This window comes from Schistocerca serialis, chromosome 4 (genome assembly GCF_023864345.2).
Source record: "Schistocerca serialis cubense isolate TAMUIC-IGC-003099 chromosome 4, iqSchSeri2.2, whole genome shotgun sequence".
Classification (NCBI taxonomy): Eukaryota; Metazoa; Arthropoda; class Insecta; order Orthoptera; family Acrididae; genus Schistocerca; species Schistocerca serialis.
In genome coordinates this window covers 759,930,986-759,958,721 of record NC_064641.1, presented here as the reverse complement: position 1 = coordinate 759,958,721, position 27,736 = coordinate 759,930,986, and the positions used below count along the sequence as shown (strand labels likewise).

Sequence of the window (27,736 nt, the reverse complement as noted above, 5' to 3'; positions counted from 1 at the left end):
GTTAGTTAGGTTTAAGTAGTTCTAAGTTCTAGGGGGCTGATGACCTCAGATGTCAAGTCCCATAGTGCTCAGAGCCATTTGATATTTCAGTTAATAAGCATTAAAGTATTCGTGAATCGATGGTACATCATCTATGCTTGCATCAGTACTCCGCAAGCCACCTGACGGTATGCGGTGGGGGGTACTTCTCGTATCACTAATTGATGCCACCTTCCCTGTTCCATTTTCGGATGGCGGGTGGGAAGAACGATTGTCCGTAAACATCTGTGTCAGCTCTAATTTCTCGAATTTTATCGGTGCGTGGGTTTCACGAGACGTATATGGAAGGAAGTAATATGTTCTTCGACTCTTCGCGGAAAGCATTCTCTCAAAATTTGAATAGCAAACCTCTCCGTGATGCACAACGTCTCTCTTCTACCCTCTGCCACATGATTCTGTTGAGCACCGACTAAACGATCCCCTGATGAAACGCGCCGTTCTTCGATCTTCTCTATCTCTCCTATCAGTCCTAGGCCCCAGGGTCCCTGATTGACAAACAATAATGAAGAATCGGTCGAACAGGTGCCTTGTAAGCTGTTTCCTTATGGATGAATTACGTTTCCTTCAGATTGTTTCTATGAACCTCAGTCTCATATCTGGTTTTATTACCATTTGTTTTTAGTGCTCATTCCACTTTAGGTCGCTCTGGATAGTTTGTCCTAGATCTTTTTACGGTGGTTCATTGTAATATATTGTCTATTCCTTGCTACTGTATTGTTACCTTGAAGCTGTGAGAAAGGACGACAGGCGCTGCAAGGCGCGGAAGCAGAGACGATGCTGAGGGAAGACGAAACTAGGAGAGATATTGTTACATGAAGTAAACCGTAAAGGGAGAACCTTGCGAAAATGCAGACGCCCCCAGACGTGGTCCCAGGGCGCTAGTTAATCTTCAAGGAATTAAGACGTAACTTAATATGTCGTCTAGACGCTGTGGTAGGTTGCCACCGTAGAACTTTGTAACCAACAGTCACGTATTAGCGATAAAGCCAGCTTGATATCAGCCCTGAGAACAGCAACGTCAGTAGGCTCACAGGGATTAGAAAGAGAGCGAAAACGCCAAAAAACTGTTTACCTAGCAGTCCCTACTCCGGGGAGCCCGAGGGGCGGGGCTAAATGACATATAACAATGATGTTGCAAGCCTTATTTGGCAGAACAGTTACGTTTAGCTTTTTCATCAGTAGTTTTCTAGTAGAGCAGTGGACTTGTTTTACTGTGTATGCACAGTGATGATGATCAGGTCCCATACTCCAAGGAGCGTAGGGGACGATGCGGGAGACCCGCACTGCCGACTAGGCAAGGTACTAGCGGAAGTGGTTTGCCATTGGCTTCCTCCGACCATAATGGGGATGAATGATGATGATAATGAAGACACAACAACAACCAGTCATCTCAAGGCAAGGAAAATTCCTGACCATGCCGGTAATATAACCCGGGAACCCGTGCGCGGGAAGCGAGAACGCTACCGCAAGACCACGAGCTGCATGCACAGTAATTTAGATTTATTCACGTTCAGGATCAACTGCCAGTCACAGAAGCATTCGCCTGTGCTTTTGTAGATCGTTACTGTCTTCTGGCATTGCTACTTTCATGTAGATAAATGCATCATCTGCGAACAGACTTAAAGAGTTTCCGACGCATTCAACGAGAGCATTTATATTCATCGTAAACGGTAATGGTTCTATCACATTTCCTAGGGGTACTCCGGCTATTACCTTTACATCTGCGCTACAAGCAGTCCGCTAGCAAAATAACCGTATCTAGGAAGTCAAAAATAAAGGAGAACAATGATCGAGTGACTCCTCATAAGATACACACTTCTATTGCCAACGCTAAGCGACGCTCGAGGTGGTGTAAAGAATGACGCAACTAGATAGTGGATGACTTGTAACCGATGAAGTGGAGTGATGAATCGCGCTGTACCCTGTGTCAATCCGACGAAAGTGTTTCGGTTTGACGAATGCGTGGAGAAGTTTACCCGTCACCATGTGTAGTGCCAATAACTAAGTTCTTAGTTGGTAGCCCTACGGCATGGGTGTATTTTTCGTGTTTATGATGTTTTTTCGCTATTGCGCTTAAGGAAACGTTAAACACCAAAGAATTTGATCACATTTTACAGCATTGTTGTACTGCACACAGTAGAGGAACAGTTTGGAGAAGATGTTTGTATCAGGATGACAATGCGCACTGTTTTAAAGGAGCATCTCTGAGTCAATGTTTCGTGGACAGTAAGATTCCTAAAATGGACTGGCTTGCCCAGAATTCCGACTTGCACCTAATGGGAACCATTTTCGAGGGGTTAAAGCGTCAATCTAGCTCTAGAACCCAGCGTCCAACTTCACTATCTTCCCTGGTTCCTGCTCTTGAGGAAGAGAGGGCTGTCATTACTCCATAGACAACGAGGCGCCTGATTGAAAATGGCTCCATCAGAGTTAACCCCTCGTAAAGGGGAATTGGCCAATAACAGGTAATTGGAATCTTCTTTTCACGTAGATTAATGGCTGGATAATGCTTCCAGGTGTTTGAGGAAGTGTGGAAACTTTATTAGCTGGATCAGGATATGGGTAGTGAAGGGTAACGGGTAGGGAAAGTGAGTGCACGATGCTCTAAGTTTTGGAGTGAGTGATAAAACATTGGAGGGTGAAGACCCATGCAATATGAGTCGTGGTTGGCTCGTGTTTTGATTTGCATTAAACCTTGGTTGCTATCCTGTAGTCTCCGGTTATCGCGAGTATGCTGTTATCCTCTCTCTCCGCAAGTGGCAGCAGCAGGGTGTATCGATATTCGCACCCCTGTACTATCTTTGGCCTCGCACTTACAGTTTCCGGCTGTGCCGTGTGCGCGCAGTTGGTCGGTTAGTGTAGAGCAGCTAGGAAAGGAAGTCTCCGTGGCGCGTAGTTTGGCCGGGGCCGCGGGCGGCGTCCACGCGTGGTCAGGTGTGAGGGGCTGTTCTCATTGCAACGAGGTCCGTGGCTCACCGATCCCGGACACGAAAGCTCAGTCTTTACTTAATCTAGCAGCCAGCCCCAGCTGTTCACATTGTATCGATTGAATTTCGTTGTAGGCTTTTGGGACATTAACGCCAGCAGCAACGTGCATTTTCAAGTTGATTAAATTCTAGCTGCCCTCCTGTGGAGCTTAACTTGATTATTCTTAATTGAAGTACACCAGCAGAGTCTTCTGTCTTGTTGCCGTTAACGTTACAGTTACCTGCCCTGGCAGTTGACGTAAATTCAAGCAGTGTATTTTTCTCGTCATGTTATGGTTGTCCAGCACGGCATGTAGTTTGACAGCTGAATGTGTAATTCGTTTTGGGCGCCGATACCTTCTGCGTGTTCCATTGAACTCCCTGTCGTGTGCTGGTCGGGTGGAGCGGAAGTTGTCCTGTCGCTTGGCCTGTTGACTGTCTGTCGGTTGGGTTGCCGTCCGATTGAGAATTGTTGGGCCGACTGCCTGTCTCACCTAAGCGAGCGTTAGTGTTCGAATTCCAGGCCGACCCTTGGAAACTTCAGAGCGCTGTTTGATGTGCTGCCTTTTCTTATTTGTCCTTGTTGTTTATGTATAGCTTCTAGTCGATTTTAAATTAAAGTTGTTTCCCCTAAGGAGTGAGATTGTTTGGGCTTTCAGCCTGATTTAAAGAAATTTTAGGATAAGGCCTTCTGCCTTTTAAAATTCAAATTCTTTTTTTTTTTTTTTTGAGTCTTAAGTGATTGGACTTCACCCGGTTTTAAATGAAAGTTGTTTTGCCCTTGAGGCGTGAGATTAAATGGCGCTTTTAGCCGGGAATTAAGTTCTAAAATTAATGTTTGGCTTGTTCTGTTTTTAATGTTTTCCTTACTCCTGTAATGTTTGTCGAATGAATAAAGTAGTATGTTCGAGTGCAACTGGCCCCTTTCCACAAATTAAACTATTTGTCCTTGTAATGCTATTGTAAATATAATACTGCCATTAATCTGTATATTTTAAAAATTTTTTTATTACATAATAATTTTGAAAAATTAAAAAAATACTATAACGAGAGTAAGCTTTTGTTAAATGTAGTTTATCTATTTAATAACCTCATTGATATAGGTGGAATAAATGTATTGAAACATATTTTGTAAATAATTATGTAATATTTCAAGTACAATTATTATTTACTTTTGTCAATTTTATACGTATATTCTGTCATGCAATTGTAGATGGTTCATTCTTAGGGTTTTTGTAAGCAGAAGTGTAAATTGAAAAGGTGTAGGGATCATGGGTAGAACGGAACTCCGTTTTGTAGTGGAATGGAAAAGGTGGTGTGGCGCGCGAGTGAGAATTGGCGCGCTAGTAGCATACAGTCGGTAGCTGCCCTGCAGGTGGTGAACACGCATTATGTTGGTCAAGCACTAGAGGCCCCAAATTTACCTGCAAGACTCGGTTTTGGCATCGGACGTGTTCTACATGATTGGCGCAGTACGGCAATAAATTAATAGCTCAGCAATTTGTAATTTTATCGTCGCCACCAAGAGGAAGACGGAGCTATGTACATCAAGAGCCGTAATTGCGCAATGTTACTACGCAGCACTGCCTCACGCCACCTTCGACAACAGTAACAGGCAAAGTACTTTATTTAAAAGTGTATCACAGTATCAACCATCCATCTTCAATCAGTGGAATATAAGTTTTAAATGTACCTTTGTGTTTAACCGTGATTTTCCTATGTCATTTACCTCAGTAGGGTCCTTACCTAAACGAATTTATTCCGCGTGTCCTGATGTTTATTGAAGCTTGAATAATAGTAAATTACTGGCAAGAGTACTGTTTTGGTAGTAAATTCTGAAAATAATTATTAAATGCTAAAGTTTGCACGTATCAGTTTAAGGGTCACTGCTTTCTGAAAGTAAAGTAACATAATTGTTTAACTGCAACAATCTTAACAGTAATTGTTCGTGTTGCTTCTCCATGTCAAAGAAAGCCAGACAAATATTGGTGTTAGTAGAACGTTAACACATAACAATCCTAAAGAAATGAAATGTAGTCGTGTTAAACAATAGTTTTGGTCATATGAATGATAGCTATAAGTTTAAGAATTTTTTTTCGTATCTTTGTTGAAACATATGTGTGTCTTCTTTAAATAATTACTGAAGTATAGTGATAAATTCCATAAGTAACGGTGAAAGGTGGCTACACTGAGTCACAGCGCCAGAGATTGCGCCGAAGAGTATTTTACCGCCGCCTCCGCTGGGCAGTAGTAGTTCAGAGGTTGCCGTGGGCAGTGCTTGTGGAGAGGATGTCGATAGCTGTACTAGTTGAGGCCATGTCGTGTGCAGTTGTTCTGTTGGGTGAGACAGCAGATGCTGTTCGACTGGGGATGTTGCAATGATCACAGTGTATTTTTCGTCAATATACACTCCTGGAAATTGAAATAAGAACACCGTGAATTCATTGTCCCAGGAAGGGGAAACTTTATTGACACATTCCTGGGGTCAGATACATCACATGATCACACTGACAGAACCACAGGCACATAGACACAGGCAACAGAGCATGCACAATGTCGGCACTAGTACAGTGTATATCCACGTTTCGCAGCAATGCAGGCTGCTATTCTCCCATGTAGACGATCGTAGAGATGCTGGATGTAGTCCTGTGGAACGGCTTGCCATGCCATTTCCACCTGGCGCCTCAGTTGGACCAGCGTTCGTGCTGGACGTACAGACCGCGTGAGACGACGCTTCATCCAGTCCCAAACATGCTCAATGGGGGGCAGATCCGGAGATCTTGCTGGCCAGGGTAGTTGACTTACACCTTCTAGAGCACGTTGGGTGGCACGGGATACATGCGGACGTGCATTGTCCTGTTGGAACAGCAAGTTCCCTTGCCGGTCTAGGAATGGTAGAACGATGGGTTCGATGACGGTTTGGATGTACCGTGCACTATTCAGTGTCCCCTCGACGATCACCAGTGGTGTACGGCCAGTGTAGGAGATCGCTCCCCACACCATGATGCCGGGTGTTGGCCCTGTGTGCCTCGGTCGTATGCAGTCCTGAATGTGGCGCTCACCTGCATGGCGCCAAACACGCATACGACCATCATTGGCACCAAGGCAGAAGCGACTCTCATCGCTGAAGACGACACGTCTCCATTCGTCCCTCCATTCACGCCTGTCGCGACACCACTGGAGGCAGGCTGCACGATGTTGGGGCGTGAGCGGAAGACGGCCTAACGGTGTGCGGGACCGTAGCCCAGCTTCATGGAGACGGTTGCGAATGGTCCTCGCCGATGCCCCAGGAGCAACAGTGTCCCTAATTTGCTGGGAAGTGGCGGTGCGGTCCCCTACGGCACTGCGTAGGATCCTACGGTCTTGGCGTGCATCCGTGCGTCGCTGCGGTCCGGTCCCAGGTCGACGGGCACGTGCACCTTCCGCCGACCACTGGCGACAACATCGATGTACTGTGGAGACCTCACGCCCCACGTGTTGAGCAATTCGGCGGTACGTCCACCCGGCGTCCCGCATGCCCACTATACGCCCTCGCTCAAAGTCCGTCAACTGCACATACGGTTCACGTCCACGCTGTCGCGGCATGCTACCAGTGTTAAAGACTGCGATGGAGCTCCGTATGCCACGGCAAACTGGCTGACACTGACGGCGGCGGTGCACAAATGCTGCGCAGCTAGCGCCATTCGACGGCCAACACCGCGGTTCCTGGTGTGTCCGCTGTGCCGTGCGTGTGATCATTGCTTGTACAGCCCTCTCGCAGTGTCCGGAGCAAGTATGGTGGGTCTGACACACCGGTGTCAATGTGTTCTTTTTTCCATTTCCAGGAGTGTATATGAAGGTAACAAAAAATTTATTTATTTATTTCAAATTTCCTAAATAACAATGCCTCTTGGTCACAGGTTCAGTCAACAAAGCATCTGGCTTGTGTTCATGTAGTAGACTTTCTGTGTGCAATTTTTTTTTTTTTTTTTTTTTTTTTTAGCTATCGACATCCTCTCCACAAGCACTGCCCACGGCAATCTCTGAATTACTACTGCCCGCGGCAACCTCTGAACTACTACTGGCCAGTGGACGCGGCGGAAAAATACTCTTTGGCGCAATCTCTGGCGCTGTGTCTGAGTGTAGCCACCTTTCAACAGAAAGTGGGATTAATAGTACTTACTGCCAAGTGACCGTAGTAAGTGAAAGTAGTTATTTATTCAGTGTCGAAAATTGACTTCATCTTTTTGTGTAGACACTGTGCGAGATTTGGGCTGGCGGCAGTTTTATTAAGCGAAACAGTTTATTGTTATAACAGGCTTTGTCTGATAAAAGGTTTCAAAAAGTAATTATTCTCACTGCTTTTCTCCCAGACTGTATCATTCGGAGAAAAATAGTTCGATACTTTACCATTGTGTTGAACACTCTCTCCGAGAGTCGATGGTTTGGAGTGTTAGTGCTGCGTGATTTTATGGTGGTGTTCCTGCCGCTACTTACTCCACAGTTCTGACATTCCGAATCGCGGATCTTCAGTCTTTACTGTGGTAGATCTTAAACGTTTTGGTACCGTATTAACGAAAACGCGAAAGTAACGCTGCATCCTAACCTGCGGGTATAGCAGGGGATCTCACATTATTTGTATGGTAGAGGATTGGCACGGATCAAGATCTGATAGATACGTACGGTAGTCCTTTTTTATCCCACCACGAAGTAACAACGTTTTGCATCGGCACGTGGTAAGTGTCCCAGAATCCCAGTTGTTAATGAGCACAGTAAGCAGGTGGTGTGGCACTCACCCGGGTAGTTGGGTGACTGGAGGCGGCAGGTCTTGCGGTAGCACTCGTAGAAGTTCCTGGAGCAGTAGGTGCCGGGCACGGCCTCGCCGCGCTCCAGCGGCGCCGCCACGCTGCCGAAGCGCACCACGGCGTCCTGGCGCGACACGAACTTGAAGCGCAGCCGGAAGGCGAACGGGTGGCTGGGCTGCATGGCGAGCAGGCGCAGCGACACCGTCACCGTCGACGTCTCGCTGTAGTAGACGGCGTGGCCCTGCGCGCCGCCGCACCACGACCCGCCCGTGAACGGCCGGCCCAGCTCCGACAGCTGCATGCTGCCGTCCGGGCAGCCGTCCAGCGCGGACTCCTCGAACCGGCCCACCGAGAACTGGTCGAAGATCAGCTGCAACACACGCGCCGCCCGCCACACTAGTCGCTTTCCCACACACCGACACCTCGACAAGGAACTCAAAGCTGACAAACTGGCGCACCACTCTGCTCTGACTGGCCCCAGGCTGGGCACCAGACCGCCTGCCGACTCCTCGACGCAGTCAACCGAGACTCGATCGACGGTCAGTTGAAACACACGTGATAGACACAGCTTCCCCACACCACCAGGGGCTAACAGACCAAAATACTGATGTACCACTCAGCCCTGACACCCAAATTCTCCATCTTGATGTACTGCATCACCAAGAATCTGCCAAAACCGGGTGGTAAAAAACTGCTTGGTAAGAAACGTAACAATTAATGATGAAACGTCTATCATTTCACAAAACACTTCCCCGCAGTCTTCTCCTTCCTTTTTTATTGTATTTTCTTTCTTTTCTAGTCTGAGAAATTTAGCCACAAACTACACAGTTTACGACGGGCGTTCAATAAGTAATGCAATACATTTTTTACCTGAAAGCGGTTCGTTTTATTTAGGGTTCCAATATACACACAACAACAACAGTTTTGCATCACCTCGGTTCCGAGAGTTCCGGAACCCGTACAGAAAATTCGATTAGAGATCACCATAAACATCATTTCCGCCCTTTTTATTGGTCATGAAAACGACACACTGCATGCGGTATCATCATACAGCGAGAGCTTCAGAGGTGATGGTTCAGATTGCTGTAAACACAGGTACCTCTAACACCCAGTAGCGCGTCCTCTTGCATTGCTGCATGACTGTATTCGTCGTGGCATACTATCCACAAGTTCATCAAGGCACTGTTCGTCTAGATTGTCCCACTCCTCAACGGCCATTCGGTGTAGATCCCTCAGAGTGGCTGGTGGGTCACGTCGTCCATAAACAGCGCTTTTCAATCTATCCCAGGCATGTTCTATATGGTTCATGATTGGAGAATATGTTGGCCACTCTAGTCGAGCGATGTCGTTATCCTGAAGGAAGCCATTCACAAGATGTGCACGATGGGGGCGCCAATTGTCGTCCATGAAGACGAATGCCTCGCCAATATGATGCCGATATGTTTGCACCATCGGTCAGAGGATGGCATTCACGCATCGTGCAGCTGTTACAGCGTCTTCCATGACCACCAGCGGCGTACGTCGGCCCCACATAACGCAACTACAGAACAGCTGCACTCGTTGGACAGTGTGTCTAAGGCGTTCAGTCTGACCGGGTTGCCTCCAAACAAATCTCCGACGATAGTCTGCTTGAAAGCATATGCGACATTCATCGGTGAATAGAACGTGATGCCAATCCTGAGCGGTCCATTCGGCATGCTGTTGGGCCCATCTTTACCGCGCTGCATGGCGTCTAGGTTGCAAATATGTATCTCGCCATGGACGTCGGAAGTGATGTTGCGCATCATGCAGCCTATTGCGCACAGTTTGAGCCGTAACACGACGTTCTGTGGCTGCACGAAAAGCATTAGTCAACATGGTGGCGTTGGTGTCATGGTTCCTCCGAGCCATAATCCGTAGGTAGCGGTCATCCACTGCAGTAGTAGCCCTTGGGAGGCCTGACCGAGGCATGTCATCGGCAGTTCCTATGTATCTCCTCCATGTCCGAACAACATCGATTTGGTTCATTTCGAGACGCCTGGACACTTCCCTTGTTGAGAGCTCTTCCTATCACAAAGTAACAATGCGGGCGCGATCGAACCGCGGTATTGACCGTCTAGGCATGGTTGAACTACAGACAACACGAGCCATTTACCTCCTTCCTGGTGGATTGACTGGAACTGATCGACTGTCGGACGCGCTCCGTCTAATATGCGCTGCTCATGCAAGGTTGTTTACATCTTTGGGCGGGTTTATAGGCACCTCTGAACTGTCAAAGGGACTGTGTCTGTGATACTTCAGGAGTTCTGGGAACCGAAGTGATGGAAAACTTTTTTTCATGTGTGTACATTATTAGTCCCCGATCTTGTGATTACAGAACCTTTTTTTTTTTTTTTCTTTGACATAATCTCTGTTCAATGCAACGCCCTTACCTCACCTTACTGGCGAGGCCTTATTGCCCGCAAGGCACCACTGGTCGGCGTGGTCGATCTCCGCATCATCCACGTACTGCTTCCTGCGAAGGGCATCCATCATTGGGCCAGACAGATGGAAGTCGGTGAATGCGCGATCAGGGCTGTTGGGCGGATGAGGAAAAACTGTCCACTCAAGTTTTGTGAGCTCTTCACGGGTGCATAGATTTTTCTGAGTCCTTCAGTTGTCATGGAGAGGGAGAGGGTATCACAATACATTTTCGAGTTTATCGTTGGACTATGAGGGAGGACATCAAACAAAATAAACCCTTCAGGGTCCCAGAAGACCGTCACCATGACTTCACCGGCTGAGGGTACGGCTTTGAAGTTTTCTTCATAGAACAGGTAGTGCGGCCCTACTCTGAGGATTGCCGTCCCGGTTCCGGTTCGGAATGATGAACGCATGTTTCATCGCCTGTGACGATTTTGGACAGGAAATTGTCACGGTCAGCCTCGTACCGCGCAAGCACTTCCGCATAGATGGTCCTTCATTACTCTTTACGGTCTTCTGTTAGGTGGCGAGTAATGAAACGGGCGTGCACCGTTGAGTACCCAAACTAGTGGACGAAGGTTTCACCATTACGGACAGAGACGAACAGTTGCGCAGCCAGTTGTTTCTTTGTGATACGTGGACCCCCTCGATTGACAGTGTCCGCTCGTTCCAATATTGCGGGAGTCACAGCTGTATGCTGTTGCTGCGATGTTGACAAACGGCTCTCCCAGCAACTCACCCACCTTTTGTTCCCTGCCAGATCTCGGTAGATATTCTGCAAGTGCCTATGAATATCTGCGACACTCTCATTTCCCGCCAAAAGAAACTCAATGACATCTCTCTGCTTGGAACATACGTCCGTTACAGACGGTATTTTGAGAGTGACATACAGCGCCGACATCAATCGGAACTTCATGAGACTATAGTGGCTGAAACGGAAATATTCCACGATGGCCTACAACAAATTCCGCATTTTTAAAGGAAACGGCGTGAAAAAATGTGTTCCATTACTTATTGAACGTCCCTCGTATAACAAATCCTTACACTCTTTCTACACTCAACATGTTGCTCATTAGACAAGGATGATGATTCATTTTTTTTTTCGGTCTAATACGAGGGAAGGTGTGGTACACAAAATGTAAACCGACATCAGGACCATATTCTGAAGTCAGCTGATGTCTGTAGTAAAACATCATGAAACAATCTGCGTATAGGTGGTGCAGCGTGTGCAGTTACATTTTGGGAGGTGGGGGGGGGGGGGGGGAGGTGGTTCAACGAATGAACAGTGTAGCACTAGCCCCCTTTCACGCTACTAAATAACTTTCTAGTAAACATAATTGTAGACTAGGGATAAACCGAATGAGATAGCACTACTTTTAAGTCTGGCCTTCTGTTCTGGGGGTGGAGGCTCCAATCATCGTCTGGCCATCCTAGTTTGAGTTTTACATGTTTTTCGCAGGTTACTACAGGAAAATGCGTAGACGGTTTCTACTGCAAGGCAATGGCCGATCATCCATCTCATCCTTGTCGAACGAGACCTTTAAGCATGCAAATACCTGAATATAACAATTACATGTCCAATATGCGGTCAAAAATAATAAACAGATAAATAAAATGGCTTTTACTACCATTACGCCACGTCTTCTCTCACAGAATCACAATTTCAGCTCACCATTACTGATCTGTATATCTCCATAATCAATGAAGACTCGATACCCACCGAACTATAACTGGCCAGTCTCCAACTTACCTGCACTTCAGCACCACAACAGTGTCTCCTAAACGTAATCACAGATCATACATCTAATACACCTGAAACTATCCGAAAAACACTGTGGCGGCATTTACGGTTTTGTCATACGGTCCCAAAAGCAGCCCCTGTATATCCCACGTTACTAGTCCAACTATGCTCCACTGTCACTCTCTCCCAGTCTTAGAACGGGGCAATGATCAGCAGCGAAACTCAGAGCCACTATTAAATCATGCCATAACTGCATTACTATATGTAGAGTGCAAGAAGGACCACAAACAGCAAATGGTTGAATATCAGCAACAACAAAAAAATGGTTCAAATGGCTCTGAGCACTATGGGACTTAACATCTATGGTCATCAGTCCCCTAGAACTTAGAACTACTTAAACCTAACTAACCTAAGGACATCACACAACACCCAGTCATCACGAGGCAGAGAAAATCCCTGACCCCGCCGGGAATCGAACCCGGGAACCGGGGCGTGGGAAACGAGAACGCTACCGCACGACCACGAACTGTGGACTCAGCAACACCACTAAGGGCTCATACTCTACTGTTCTAGCAAGGGCTGGTCGAAGATTACCTGTCGTACATCAAGGCTCCGCTTGGGTCTTTCAATAAAAGGGCACCAGACTTGACACATAAATATACCGTACTGCGCCCGCGAGAACTAGTCCAAGCCTAGCTCCAGCACACAGAAATGAAACGCACAATTCCTGCGTTCTCCAGTACAACAAGGGTACCTCTAGTCACTTACAGAGCTACCAACCTACCAAGAAGTAGTGGAAGATGAGATGTTTCACACAGGAAGCATCTGATACATTAGTACCACAAAAAGGTCACTAGAAAAGACGTAAGATGTTTTCATTTCTAGAAAAATACCTAGGTATGTACGAGGTGTCGCTCCGTTCAGCAGTTACAACGTGGTATCGAAAAACCCCTGGCATTTGCTAATAGCACTAGTTAATTAGATCTTTGATCTTAATACACTCATGTGTGACAGAAGTCATGGGATAGCGAGATGCACGTATACAGATGGCGCGTGCGTACGATTTACAGGGCAGTGTAATGGTGGAGCAGTCATTTGCACTCACGTGATTTGTGTGGTTTCCGATGTGATGATGGACCCACGACAGGAACTAACAGATTTGGAGCTAGACGCATGGGACGTTCCATTCCGCAAATCGTCAGGGAATTCATTATTCCAAGAGCCACAGTGTCAAAAGTGTGGCGAGAATACCAAATTTGAAGCCTTACCTCTTACCATGAGAAAAGCTCTGGGTCACGGCCTTCACTTAACGATCGAGGGAGGCGGTGTTTGCGTAGAGTTGTCAGTACTTACAGCCAAGCAAACCTGCGTGAAATAACCGTAAAAATCTATGTGGAATGTACGACTAACGTATCCGTTAAGACAGTACGGCGAAATTTAGCGTTAAGGGGAGGAACTTTTATGTCGAAGAGCAAAGGTGGAAGTGCCGTCGGAACTAAACAAAATTTCGATGTAGACCTCCACGCACGGTATGTCACAGGTCAGCCGGCTCGTCTGAAATCGAAACCGCTACGGCCGCAGGTTCGAATCCTGCTTCGGGCATGGATGTTTGTGATGTCCTTAGGTTAGTTACGTTTAAGTCGTTCTAAGTTCTAGGGGACTGCTGACCTCAGCTGTTAAGTCCCAAAGTGCTCAGAGCCATTTGAACCATTTGAAGTCGAAACTGAGTTGACGTTAGCGAAGTCTGTAAGATTCTTTAGGAGTTGTACCTCGCTTAAGTTATTTGGACCATAACAAACAAAATCTAGGCCACTTGAAGAAAGTAGGGGTCTTTTCATCCATTTTTCGACTTAGTCGGTCAAGTAAAAATATTTATAGTTGATGGATCGAAATAAAAGTGGTACAACTCCTAGACAATTTAGTTAGCTTCGTCGGGAACAAAGAATCATGCCCATCGGTTCAGTAGATTCGAAGTTACCATACCACGCGATAAAAAAAAGTCATTTCGAGAAAAACGCGTTTGAAGTTTTGACTACATATAAATGCAATATTATGCAAATTACGTTCCATTTGCTGTTCCGGGTCCATAAACTAGTTCTTCCTCTTCCTCATAGAGGGCGTTCTGCTCGATCAGGGCCATCCTGCGCTACTCCAGAGCCGCTCGTACGGCCGGTGGCAAGCGGTTTTAGGCCGCTTGAATCCGGTGGCTGCCCGTGCTGAATACCCTTCGTTAAAGCTGCTCACTGTCAGGAAAGGTGCAATTTCCACAGTCTTCGCATCAGAATGCAAATGCTTGGGTGCTAACGTCCAAACACACGCGTTGAAACTTTCATTTGAATTTTGTGTGTTCCCTCCAAAGCACCGGTACAATAACTCGTCCTCCGAAAGAAAAACCTGGTGTGTGAAAAAGGCCGATTTCATGCAGGTGCATTTTTTTGCTCAACCGCGAATAACAAACATTTCCTTACCGTATTTGGAAAAATCGTTTCAGGGGTGGATTCTAAACACTTTTATGGATAGAACAATGCAATTCTACAAAAATTATTTTTTGAACCAAAAGATATTGGTTGCACCAAAGACGACTGGAAGACCGTGGCCTGGTCAGATGAGTCCTTATATCAGTTTGTAAGAGTCGACAGCAGCGTCCCAGAATGGCTCAGATCTCAGGAAGCCACGGACCCAAGTTGTTAACAAGGTACTGTGAAAGATGGTGGTGGCTCCATAATGGTGAGGGCTGTGTTTGCATGGAACGGACTGGGTCCTCTGGTCCAAATGAACCGATCATTGACTGGAAATGGTTATGGTCGGCTACCTGGAGACCATTTTCAGCCATTCGTGGACTTATGTTCCCGAACAATAATGCCCCATGTCACCGGGCAACAACTGCCACGATTAATTTGTAGAAGATTTTGGACAATTAGACCGAATGATTTGGCCACCCAGATCACCCGACATTACTCCCCTCGAATATTTATGGCATATAGACGAGAGGTCAGTTCGTGCACAGACAACACTTTCGCAATTATGGACGACTGTAGAGACAAGACAATATTTCTGCAGGAGACTTCCGGCGGCCTTGTGAGTTACTGCAATACGCCGGGCGAAAGTAAGTCCGGCATGATATCAGAAGGTATCCTGTGTCTCTTGTCGCTTCAGTGGTGATACTACAACGCTCAAAATGATTGTAGCCACAGTGAAAGTGAAATGTTGGTTCAGTTCTTGAAATGAATCCTAGAAGTGTTTGTCACATTGTTTAGTAGTTTCTAATATTGAAGTTTATATTCAGTGTACACAAATTTCTTTTTTCTAAAAACACTTTTCTCACATTTGCCAGTCCACATTTAATATCCTCTCTACGTACACAATCGTGAGTTGTTTTCCTGCCCACATAACGAAAGTCATACAGGGTGTAAATTTTAAGTTGACAAACCAGAATAACTCTAAAAATAAGCTTCACACGAAAAAATGCGTAGAATCCAAAGCAGATTATTTTCGAGGGGGACATCTGCTGGTGCTAAAATTAGAATCTGATTCTGCAATGGAAAATGAGGGTTCCCATTTGAAATTTTAAAGTTGCCTCCCACCCCAACCCCAGGGGGCTGGGGTGGCCGCCTAATTTTTCGAGTTATTCTGGTTTGTCAACTTAAAATTTATACCCCGTGTACTACTCTACATTCTTTATTATATTCTCCCTGCTTCTGGTTTCGAAACATTATTTTCTTCGAATCTCAGAATATGTGCTACTAATGTTACTTCCATGCAATTTTTTTCTGGATTCTACAGCCGTTTGTAAAAATATTGCTGTATCGTTCTGTCCTTTACATAATAGTAACTTCTGTAAAGCCTAACAGATGGCTGTGTTACACTTAACCTGCTTGACTACTGTGTGTTTTAAAAAAGATATTAAGCTCTCTTTGTCTATATTTTGTTTTGAAATTAACTATCATTTTTTTCAGTTATTTCTGATATAATGTTTCAAATGGGCACATGTTACTCTCAGCGTTCTGCGCCTGATAGGCGGCGCAACTAGTATTGTCCTCGTGACAGCAATGTAAGCCACTGAGCCGATGAGTCTAGTGTTGTTCCCAGCGGGGCACACGTGGCGACGGCTATAACGTATTATTTCACCTTTGACTTGAGCATAGCCACTCTAAATTGTGACCACTGGTTTTCAGCAGTGTAATTTTACGCTAGTAACCTTTGTACGTCAGGAAAACTATCATCTGGGTAATGTGTTTTTTGTCATACCTAATTTTCTATGTATTATTTTATGGGATTTATCAAAATTTCATTCTGATTAAGGCACCCCTAGTAAGTGTCGAAACCTAGGTCAATGTACCTATCAACTGTGTTGACTGTATAATCCTATGTTCAAACTAACATACGGTTGCTGACTAACAGCAATGTTTAAAAGTGTAAGTATGTACCAGTTTTACATACCCATTCCTCATCTAATCCAATGCGCATAACCTCATTTAATTCTATTCCATTCCATTGGCGATGTTTTACTTTTTTTGACATTCATATTATAAACTTTTTTCAAGATTCTATCTATTACGTTCAACTGCTCTTCCAAGAACTTTACCGTCTCTCATAAAATTAAAATTTCATCGACACCCCAAAAAGTTGCTTATTAATTCTCCGTAAATCTTAATATTGGTATATTCATTTTATCTATTTGTTTGTTTACTCATTATTTACTCTACGATTACTTTCCGGTTGTACGGCAGCACCAGAAACATGCGACGTAAACACCTAATTAATGGTACTGCTTAATAACAGCTCAGGGATAATAAACTTGCTTTCTCGTGGTGTCATAAAAACTTCCTCGCGCAAAGAAAACCTACGTGTGCGAGGGAAGACTATTGGGTCTTTTCATATGGTATGTTGGATCCATTATGATGTAACGCTGCTTAATGTGAGCAATACTTACACTACGAGATAAAATATGACTGCGCGCTACGGAATCGACAGTAAACTTTGTAGGTCAGTGTTTCGAATGTTTGTTTAATGTTGCTAGTCATACAGGTAATAGTCTGAACTACGGAGTTTATTGTTAAGGAGAACCAATGAATAGTATTTACGCTACAGACTGTATATTCACGTAAGTGGATGCTCGTAATCATTGACAGGATGACGAAATAATTTGGCATGTTGGATGGTATATTTCGTGAACGTTAATGGGGAACCATAATTATTCGTCACAGAGTTTCAAATGTTTACTAACTCTTAGCAGGAGCGTTGCTTCAGTACGTGCTCGGGGAAACATTCTGATTGTCACCCATTGCCCTGTTACGAGATTACAGCCGAAAGTAACCGAATTCCGCCACAAACGAGCAAGCCCCAAATTGCAATTCAATTCTGTGAAAGTTCCGCAGGCAATCAATGTGATTAACCAGTTAGGTAACTCTCAAGGCCTGCAAAGGGAAAATTAAACGTCGCATGTTGCCACAGGCGCTGCCGCTTATTAAGCTGTTTCCCTTAGCTAAGATGGCATGCATCGTGCCACATTTTCTAAGCTATATCTCGCTGTTGTATGGAATTGTACGGTGACATAGAATTCGATTCCAAAATAAAGTAATTCATGAATATAATCAAGCGAAAAAACCAACGGAAAAATGCTCGTATCGGAGCAAGCAAAACAATGCGAATATGTTCCTGTTTATTTAAAAGACTCTGGCTGAAAAGTGGGATACCAGCTGTCTCATTCCACCTTCCTCAGCACCTTTAAAAATTTTGGCATGCGAACATATGAACAATTTTTTTAACATGCGTCTCATCTCAGATTACCATACGCTCCCCTAACCGTAACTCACTCACACCCATTAGTACATCTCTCTAAGTCGTTCATTCCCATGCACTCCCAGTTGTCGTTTCTCACTCACTCACTCACCCCAAACTCACTGTCATTATCTCTCTGCGTCTCTCCGTAATTGTCTCCTGCGTCACAGCCATGGTCCTCCTCGTTCTGTCCCATTGCTACAGTCTCCTACCTCTTCCTCTCTTGTCCTCTCTTATTGCTAATACGCCTTCCTTCCTTCCTACTGCTGCTATCTCTTCTCAGCGTTACTATCTCTCCCTTTCTTGTTGTGACTGTAATGTAGTCTGTCTCTCATTATCACTGGCTCTCAACCCACTTCCACTTACTTTTTGTCTTTGTTCCTCTTCCCACCCTGGCACTGTCTCCTTCACTAATTTCTGTCACTGTCAACTATGCTCCACTGTCACTGTCTCCCTCTCTTTCTTTCACACTGCCATTGCCTCCTTCTATATTGTAACCATTATCTACCATCGTTTAGTATTTATTACTTTTCCGTCGCCTTGCCATTGCCCCCGTCCTCTTCTCTCTCAGTCTAAAAAAGCGCGAATATGTTCGCATGCCAAAATTTTTGGGGAAAATTTTTAAAAGGTGCTGAGAAGCGTAGAATGAAGCAGCAAGTACACAACTTTACAGTCAGTATTTTAAGTAAACATGAACGTATTTTTTCGAGCTACAATAGCAGCATTTTTCCGCCTTTCCCCTCCTTTTCTCTGCTGCAGCAGGCTGTATAATTCATATGAAAATTACTGTATTGGTGAGTAAAGGTTAGATAGTTTACTGACGTGAAACTGAAGTAACGTAAAACTTATTTTGTATCTCAGACCGGATGTTACGTGCAAAAAAATTTTGCATGTGCTTCAGTACTACAACATGGGGGTTCCAAGACGATAACGCTGGAATATTTCCCGGTGCTACGTCACTTTGTAAACGGCGTTTTCTGCTCACACCGGATCTTACGTGTAGAAGCAGGGAAGATCTGAACTTCTGTATTTTGAAATTGGATAAAGATATCAAAAAAATTTCATGGCCGTTAGAGATCGGATCTTAAGAATACATAGTAAATATTTCAGCCATTTGCTGAGCATAGCCATCTTGGAACCCCGGTGAAAATATGGTAAAAGACCCCTTCCTGTGGGGTTTTCCGATGAACCGCCCATGAACTAATGCTTCCTTCCACATTCAACGACATAAAATGCAAAAATAACCTACTGATCTGCGGATGATCAGGAAAAACAAACCCGTAATGTTCGGATAAAGCATTAGGAGCGTCCTGCTTGACAGAGCCACGCGGTTTAAGTATCTGGGCGGAGCGCTGCAAAGCTATATGAAATGGAACGAGCACTTGACGACTGTGCTAGGAAAGGCGAATGATCGACTTACGTTTATTGGGAGAATTATAGGAAAATGTGGTTCATCTGTAAAGGAGATCACCGGCCGTTGTGGCTGAGCAGTTCTAGGCTCTACAGTCTGGAATCGCGCCACCGCTACGGTCGTAGGTTCGAATCCTGCCTCGGGCATGGATGTGTGTGATGTCCTTAGGTTAGTTAAGTTTAAGTAGTTCTAAGTTCTGAAGGACTTATGACCTCAGATGTTAAGTGCCATAGTGCTCAGAGCCATTTGAACCATTTGTAAAGGAGATCGCTTATAGGACACTAGCGCGACCTGTTCTTCAGTAGTGCTCGAGTGTTCGGAATCCGCGTCAGGTAGGATTAAGGGAAGGCATCGAATCAATTCAGAGGTGGGCTGATAGATTTGTTACAGGTAGGTTTGAAAAACACCCAAGTGTTACGGAGATGCTTCGGGAACTCAGATGGGAATCCATGGAGGAAATGCGATGTTCTTTTCAAGGAACACTACTGAGAAAATTTAGAGAACAATAATTTGAAGCTGACTGTAGAACGATACCGTTGCCTCCAACATACATTGCGCATACGGACTACGAATATAAGAAACGAGATATTAGGCCTCATACGGAAGCATAGAGACGGTCGTATTCCCCTCGCTCCATTTGCGAGCGGAACAGGTAAGTAAACGAATAGTAGTGGTGCGGAGTACTCTTCACGATGCGACATAAGGTGGGTTGCGGAGTATCGATGTATATGTAGATTTGCCTAAGCAGGAGTGTGTAATATTCATTTTGAGGCTGTACTGTAGAATAGTGACGCTAAGACAATTCTCCTGTTGGGTATACAAATGGTCCTTAGCCCAATAGCTATGCAAATCACTGGATCCTCCTACCTTCCCATCAACAGACCCCGAGGTATGAGCCTAGGAAAATCCCGTTTTTATGGGTGGCGCTCTGCAACGTATTAAGTACGCATACTATCCCATGCATGCCGATTCAAGAATATTCAACGGTTTTGCATCTTCTGCGAAACTGATCTGTCGGATGTTCTCTAGTCGACACATCTGTTTTTACGTCAGGATACTTTAAAAGTCAGTACACTGGATGTCGAAGACTACACCGCGACAACATTAGCTACTTTGCGACGTACTCTATTCATGTTTGTGGCAACGCTATGAAGTACTGTCCATGTGCCACAGTCCTCTTCCTTTTCTTCTTCTCAAAAAAAAAAAAAAAAAAAAAAAAAAAGGTTCAAATGGCTCTGAGCACTATGTGACTTAACATCTGAGGTCATCAGTCCCCAGAACTTAGAACTACTTGAACCTAACTAACCTAAGGACATCACACACATCCAAGCCCGAGGCAGGATTCAAAGCTGCGACCGTAGCGGTCGCGCGGTTCCAGACTGAAGCGCCTAGAACCGCTCGGCCACACTTTCTGCTTCTCTTCCCCACCTATAATGAGGTCCACTTTTTCAGGATTTGGTACACTTTATTTTATTATTTAACTTTGTGGTTGGATGCTCTTCCTGATGCCGCAGCGGTAGAGGTAACCTGAGCGCTATCTGTCTGTGAAGCTTGTTCACTGTGTTCCGTATGTAATTGTAGTTTGACTGTTTGTGTATCATATTTTCTGAGTTGAAAAAAGGGAGCAGCCCAATAATTGCCTGAAAGATCCTGGGAAACTGCCCATAAACCACACTCAGGATGGCCTGTGTACCAGTGCCCGGTCGCTAATACTCCGATTGGAATCGATCCGTGACTGTCTCAACTCCCGGTCCCGCAACACAAAGCACTGGATGTTACGATGTACAACGAGGTGACAAAAGTTGTGGAATACCTCATAATATCGTGTCGGACCTCTTTTTGCCCAGCGTAGTGCGGCACCTCAAAGTGGCATGGACTCAACAAGTCACTGGAGGTCACCAGCAGAAATATTGAGCCACACTGCCTCTGTAGCCATCCTTAATTGCGAAAAGTATTGCCAATGCAGGATGTTGTGCACGAACTCTCTATTATGTCCCATAAATGTTCCATTTATATCGGGCGATATCGGTGGCTAAATCATTCGCGCGAACTGTCCGCTATGTTTTTCGAACCAATCGCGAAGACCTGTGCCCACGTGGCATGGCGCATTGGCATCCATACACATACCATCAAAATTTCCTCTAACATAACCACCTCCAGCCAATGATGGATTCATTTGGATCAGAGGACTGACTCCATTCCATGTAAACACAGCCCACAAAATTATGCAGCAACCACCATGTTGCACAGTGCCTTGTTGACAACATGGGTCCGTAGCTACCTGAGGCCTGAGTCGTTCTCGAACGCTACCGTCAGCTCTTCCAAACGGAAATCGGGGCTCATCTGACCAGGCCACTGTTTTCAGTCGTCTACGGTCCAACCTATATGGTCGCGACCCCAGGACAGGCGCTGTAGGCAATGTCGTACTCTTAGTAAAGGTACTCGCATCGGTCGTTTGCTGCCACAGCCCATTAACGCCAAATTTCGCAGCACTGTCCTAACGGATACGTTCATCGTACGTTCCTTATTAATTTCTATGGTTATTTCACGCAGTGTTACTTGCCTGTTACCACTGACAGCTCTACGCAGACGCCGCTGCTCTCGGTCGCTAAGTGAAGGACGTCGGCCACTACGTTATCCGTGGTGAGCGATAATGCCTCAAAATCGGTATTCTCTGCACACTCTTGAAACTGTGGACCTCGTAATATTGAATTCCCTTACGATATCCTATGCGTTTAGCTCCCGTTACCATTCTGCCTCCAAAGCTTGTTAATTCCCCTCGTGCGACCAGCATCACGTCGGAAACTTTTATTACGAGGTGCATTCAAGTTCTAAGGCCTCCGATTTTTTTTCTAATTAACTACTCACCCGAAATCGATGAAACTGGCGTTACTTCTCGACGTAATCGCCCTGCAGACGTACACATTTGTCACAACGCTGACGCCATGATTCCATGGCAGCGGCGAAGGCTTCTTTAGGAGTCTGTTTTGACCACTGGAAAATCGCTGAGGCAATAGCAGCACGGCTGGTGAATGTGCGGCCACGGAGAGTGTCTTCCTTTGTTGGAAAAAGCCAAAAGTCACTAGGAGCCAGGTCAGGTGAGTAGGGAGAATGAGGAATCACTTCAAAGTTGTTATCACGAAGAAACTGTTGCGTATCGTTAGCTCGATGTGCGGGTGCGTTGTCTTGGTGAAACAGCACACGCGCAGCCCTTCCCGGACGTTTATGTTGCAGTGCAGGAAGGAATTTGTTCTTCAAAACATTTTCGTAGGATGCACCTGTTACCGTAGTGTCCTTTGGAACGCAATGGGTAAGGATTACGCCCTCGCTGTCCCAGAACATGGACACCATCATTTTTTCAGCACTGGCGGTTACCCGAAATTTTTTTGGTGGCGGTGAATCTGTGTGCTTCCATTGAGCTAACTGGCGCTTTGTTTCTGGATTGAAAAATGGCAGCCACGTCTCATCCATTGCCACAACCGACGGAAAGTCCCATTCATGCTGTCGTTGCGCGTCAACATTGCTTGGCAACATGCCACACGGGCAGCCATGTGGTCGTCCGTCAGCATTCGTGGCACCCACCTGGATGACACTCTTCGCATTTTCAGGTCGTCATGCAGGATTGTGTGCACAGAACCCACAGAAATGGCAACCGTGGAGGCGATCTTTCAACAGTCATTCGGCGATCCCCCAAAACAATTCTCTCCACTTTCTCGATCATGTCGTCAGACCGGCTTGTGCGAGCCCGAGGTTGTTTCGGTTTGTTGTCACATGATGTTCTGCCTTCATTAAACTGTCGCACCCACGAATGCACTTTCAACACATCCATAACTCCATCACCACATGTCTCCTTCAACTGCCGATGAATTTCAATTGGCTTCACACGACGCAAATTCAGAAAACGAATGATTGCACGCTGTTCAAGTAAGGAAGACGTCGCCATTTTAGGTATTTAAAACACTTCTCATTCTCGCCACTGGCGGTAAAATTCCATCTGCCGTACGGTGTTGCCATCTCTGGGACGTATTGACAATGAATGCGGCCTCATTTTAAAACAATGTGCATGTTTCTATCTTTTTCCAGTCCAGAGAAAAAAAATCGGAGGTCTTAGAACTTGAATGCACCTCGTACATGAATCATCTGAGTTCAAATGACAGCCTCACCAACGCACTGCCCTTTTATACTTGCGTGCGTGGTACTACCGACGCCTGTATACGTGCATATCGCTATCCCATAACTTTTGTCCTCTCAGTGGACGAGCAAGTCCTGTATGTCCCAGTGCGCGCCCCAATCTCTCTCTCATGACCACTACGCGACATATACGAGAAAGGCAACAGAACTCTGGCGTATCGTTCCTCGAGATCCTGTTCGTTAAATTTTGGCAGTATAGCCAAGACAGATCGAAATCTCCTGTCTTATGAAGATCTCCATTTAAGTACCCTGCGTATCGTCGTTACACGTTTTTGTGGTCTATACTGGTCTGTTACGATACCAGCACGCGTCTGCCATCACAGTACTCTCGAATGTGAGTTTCTAACGTGCTGGACGCAGTTTCCTTGACAGATGAAGTTCGCTTTCCAAATCTAACACTTGCATTCACTCACCATACTTAATAACGATTTCACTATTGAAGTCTTACCCCTATACAGGGTGGTCCATTGATCGAGACCGGGACAAATATCTCATTAAATAAGCATCAAACTAAAAAACTACAGAGAACTAAACTTGTCTAGCTTGAAGGAGGAAACCGGAAGGCGCTATGCTTGGCCCGCTAGATGGCGCTGCCATAGGTAAACAGATATCAACTACATTTTTTAAAAAATAAGAACCCAATTTTTTATTACATATTCGTATAGTGCGTAAAGAAATATGAATGTTTTAGTTGGAGCACTTTTTTCGCTTTCTGATAGATGGCGCTGTAATAGTGACAAACGTATACGTACGTGGTATCACGTAACATTCCGTCAATGCGGACAGTATTTGTTTCGTGATACATTACCCCTATTAAAATGGACCGTTTACCGACTGCGTAAAAGGTCGATATGGTGTTGATTCCCAACTGGCGTGAGCTGTGTGTGCTGCTCGGTATCCTGCACGACATTATGCAAGTGTCCGGACCGTTCGCCGGATAGTTACGTTATTTAAGGAAACAGGAAGTGTTCAACCACTTGTTAAACGTCAACCACGACCTGCAACAAATGATGATGCCCAAGTAGGTGTTTAGCTGCTGTCGCGGCTAATCCACAAATCAGTAGCAGACAAATTGTTCGAGAATCGGTAATCTCAAAAACGTCGGTGTTGAGAATGCTACATCAACATTGATTGCACTCGTACCATATTTCTATGCACCAGGAATTGTATGGTGACGACCTTGAACGTCGTGTACAGTTCTGCCACTGGGCACAAGAGAAATTACGGGACCATGACAGATTTTTTGCACGCGTTCTATTTAGCGACGAAGCGTCATTCACCAACAGCGGTAACGTAAACCGGCATAATATGCACTATTTGGCAATGGAAAATCCACGATGGCTGCGACAAGTGGAACATCAGCGACCTTGGTGGGTTAATGTATGGTGCGAAATTATGGGAGAAAGGAATATTGGCCCCCATTTTATCGATGGCAATCTAAGTGGTGCAGTGTATGCCGATTTCCTACGTAATGTTCTACCTATGTTACTACAAGATGTTTCACTGCATGAGAGACTGGCGATGTACTTCCAACATGATGAATGTCCGGCACATAGCTCGCGTGCGGTTGAAGCGGTATTGAATAGTATATTTCATGACAGGTGGATTGGTCGTCGAAGCACCATACGATGGCCCACACGTTCACTGGATCTGACGTCCCCGGATTTCTCGCTGTGGGGAAAGTTGAAGGATATTTGCTATCGTGATCCACCGACAACGCCTGACAACATGCGTCAGCGCATTATCAATGCATGTGCGAACATTACGGAAGGCGAACTACTCCCTATTGAGGGGAATGTCGTTACACGTATTTCCAAATGCATTGAGGTTGACGGACATCATTTTGAGCATTTATTGCATTAATGTGGTATTTACAGGGAATAACGCTGTAACAGCATGCGTTCTCAGAAATTATAAGTTCACGAAGGTACATGTATCACATTGGAACAACTGAAATGAAATGTTCAAACGTACCTAAGTTCTGTACTTTAATTTAAAAAACCTACCTGTTACCAACTGTTCGTCTAAAATTGTGATCCATATGTTTTCAACTATTACAACGCAATCTAACAGAAAGCGAAAAAAGTGGTCCAACTAAAACAATCATATTTCTTTACGTACTAGACGAATATGTAATAAAAATGGGGGTTCCTGTTTAAAAAAAAACCGCAGTTGATATCCGTTTGACCTATGGCAGCGCCACCTAGCGGGCCAACCATAGCGCCATCTGCTTTCCTCCTTCAAGCTAGACAAGTTTCGTTCCTTGTAGTTTTTTCATTTGACGCTTATTTCGCAAGATATTTGGCCCGGTCACCATCAATGGACCACACTGTATAGCTAAACGATGCGACAGGGTGTCTAACTTTATTGCCCATTTAATAACACAAAAATTAAACGTTTATTCCCTTTGTTGGGGAATTGTGCTGCATTAATCCGCTTTTAAAGAGCCTGCCCTACACTAAATTAAGAACAATACTAAGTTTAAATGTAAATGCATTCCAGCACAAAACTGAACAACCCAAAATTTGAGCTAATTTCTCTCGGAAAAATTTGTAATAACTGATTATAAAACGTATTTTTTGTTTTTATTTTTAACAGTGTCTAAAGAAACAGACAGTGGTGAAGATCTTACAGCCATACTAAATTTATTCGCAACTGTGGAATGGTTCTGACATTACCTGCACTATATACGACTGTGAATATACTACCTATTTGTGACACATGAAAATTTGTGCATAACTAGGACTCAGATCTTAATCGATCACAATCAGACAGCCAAAGTGGTTAACGCAACCGCTCGCGTCAAGCAGGAAATCCGGATTCGAGTTCCGGTCCGGCAAAAATTTTCATGTCACCACTAGATAATAATCTCACACCTAATGCAGCTAATATCGAAAAGTTTCTTCAATTGTGAATAAACTTCACAAACTTAGTGCAGCTGCAAGATCGTCAGCAATATGTGTTTCTTAAGACATTGTTAAAAATAAGTATGAATAGCCTCGACGGCAAAATGACGATCGTAATACTAACGTTCTTTACGATCGTCTTCTTCTACCCCTCTGGTGGGAATCCAAGTAAGGTTGCGAGCGATGGGGTCGTAGACATTGTGGTATATTGAAGTCTGAATCGGTCCAAAACTGAGCTAATGGATCAACGATGAACTTGGACGGGTGTCATGGGACGTCCACCCTGAACAAATGGAACGAACAGTTACGAACTAATGAGATAAAAAAGGAAAGTTTGTTAAGCCGACTGCTCGCGACAAAACGGGAAATCCGGGTTCGAGTAATGATCCTGTAGGTGTTTTCATGTATCAGTAGTAAGTTCAAATGGTTCAAATGGCTCTGAGCACTATGGGACTTAACATCTGAGGTCATCAGTCCCCTAGAACTTAGAACTACTTAAACCTAACTAACCTAAGGACATCACACACATCCATGCCCGAGGCAGGATTCGAACCTGCGACCGTAGCAGCCACGTAGTTCCGGACTGAAGTGCCTAGAATCGCTCGAGCACAGCGGCCGGCCACTAGTAAGTAATATCTTCATAAGTGTTGCAGCTATTGTCAGGAAGACTCCACAATTGCGAATAAATGCCTTATGCGTTTTGTTGTTAATCTTGATTGCTTAATTTTAAAAAAATGACCGACTTCTGTTCGACATGGATAATCCCACACATGTAGATCAGAGTAAAGTAACTATTCAACAGATACAATAAATTCAACAAATACAACGTTGTTATTAGAGCATGCCATCACACATCGAAAGTACCAGAACGTACATCACTGTATCAGTTAGAAGAGTAACCCACTGAACTTATCAGACTACTTCGCGTCCTCCGTCATTGGAAAAAAAGTAGTTTGGTAGAAACCACGTTACTCACGTGGCGCGTAAGGTTACTGCCGACAGGTGACGTCTGGTAGAGTTGTCATCTTTGAATGAAACTTGTATGCTCGTACTGAATTAGTAGTAATTATTGTATGTTTCCGGGCAGGAAGGAGCGCCGGTTCCCGGCACGAATTCGCCCGGCGGATTTGCGTCGAGGTCCGGTGAACCGGCCAGTCTGTGGATGGTTTTTAGGCGATTTTCCATCTGCCTCGGCGAATGCGGGCTGGTTCCCCTTAGTCCGCCTCAGTTACACTATGTCGGCGATTGCTGCACAAGCATGTTCTCCACGTTCGCGTATACCACCATTACTGTACCACGCAAACGTAGGGGCTACACTCGTCTGGTGTGAGACTTCCCATGGGGGTGTCCACCGGGGGCCAAACCGCACAATAACCCCGGGTTCGGTGTGGGGCGGCGGAGGGGTGAAGTGGACTGCGGTAGTCGTCGTGGGTTTGTGGACCACTGCGGCTGCGGCGGGGACGGAGCCTCTCCGC

General features: G+C 45.2%; 1 protein-coding gene across 1 annotated transcript in view; it reads right to left on the bottom strand.

The window, feature by feature from the left end:
- Window positions 1-27,736, bottom strand: part of LOC126474750 (uncharacterized) — a gene marked incomplete at its 5' end in the record, with an annotated part of 503,945 nt that overhangs the window by 173,055 nt on the left and 303,154 nt on the right. The window contains one exon of the mRNA XM_050102226.1: window positions 7,781-8,159. Coding sequence (XP_049958183.1) covers window positions 7,781-8,159 — 379 coding nt within the window. The remainder of the gene's footprint in view (window positions 1-7,780; window positions 8,160-27,736) is intronic.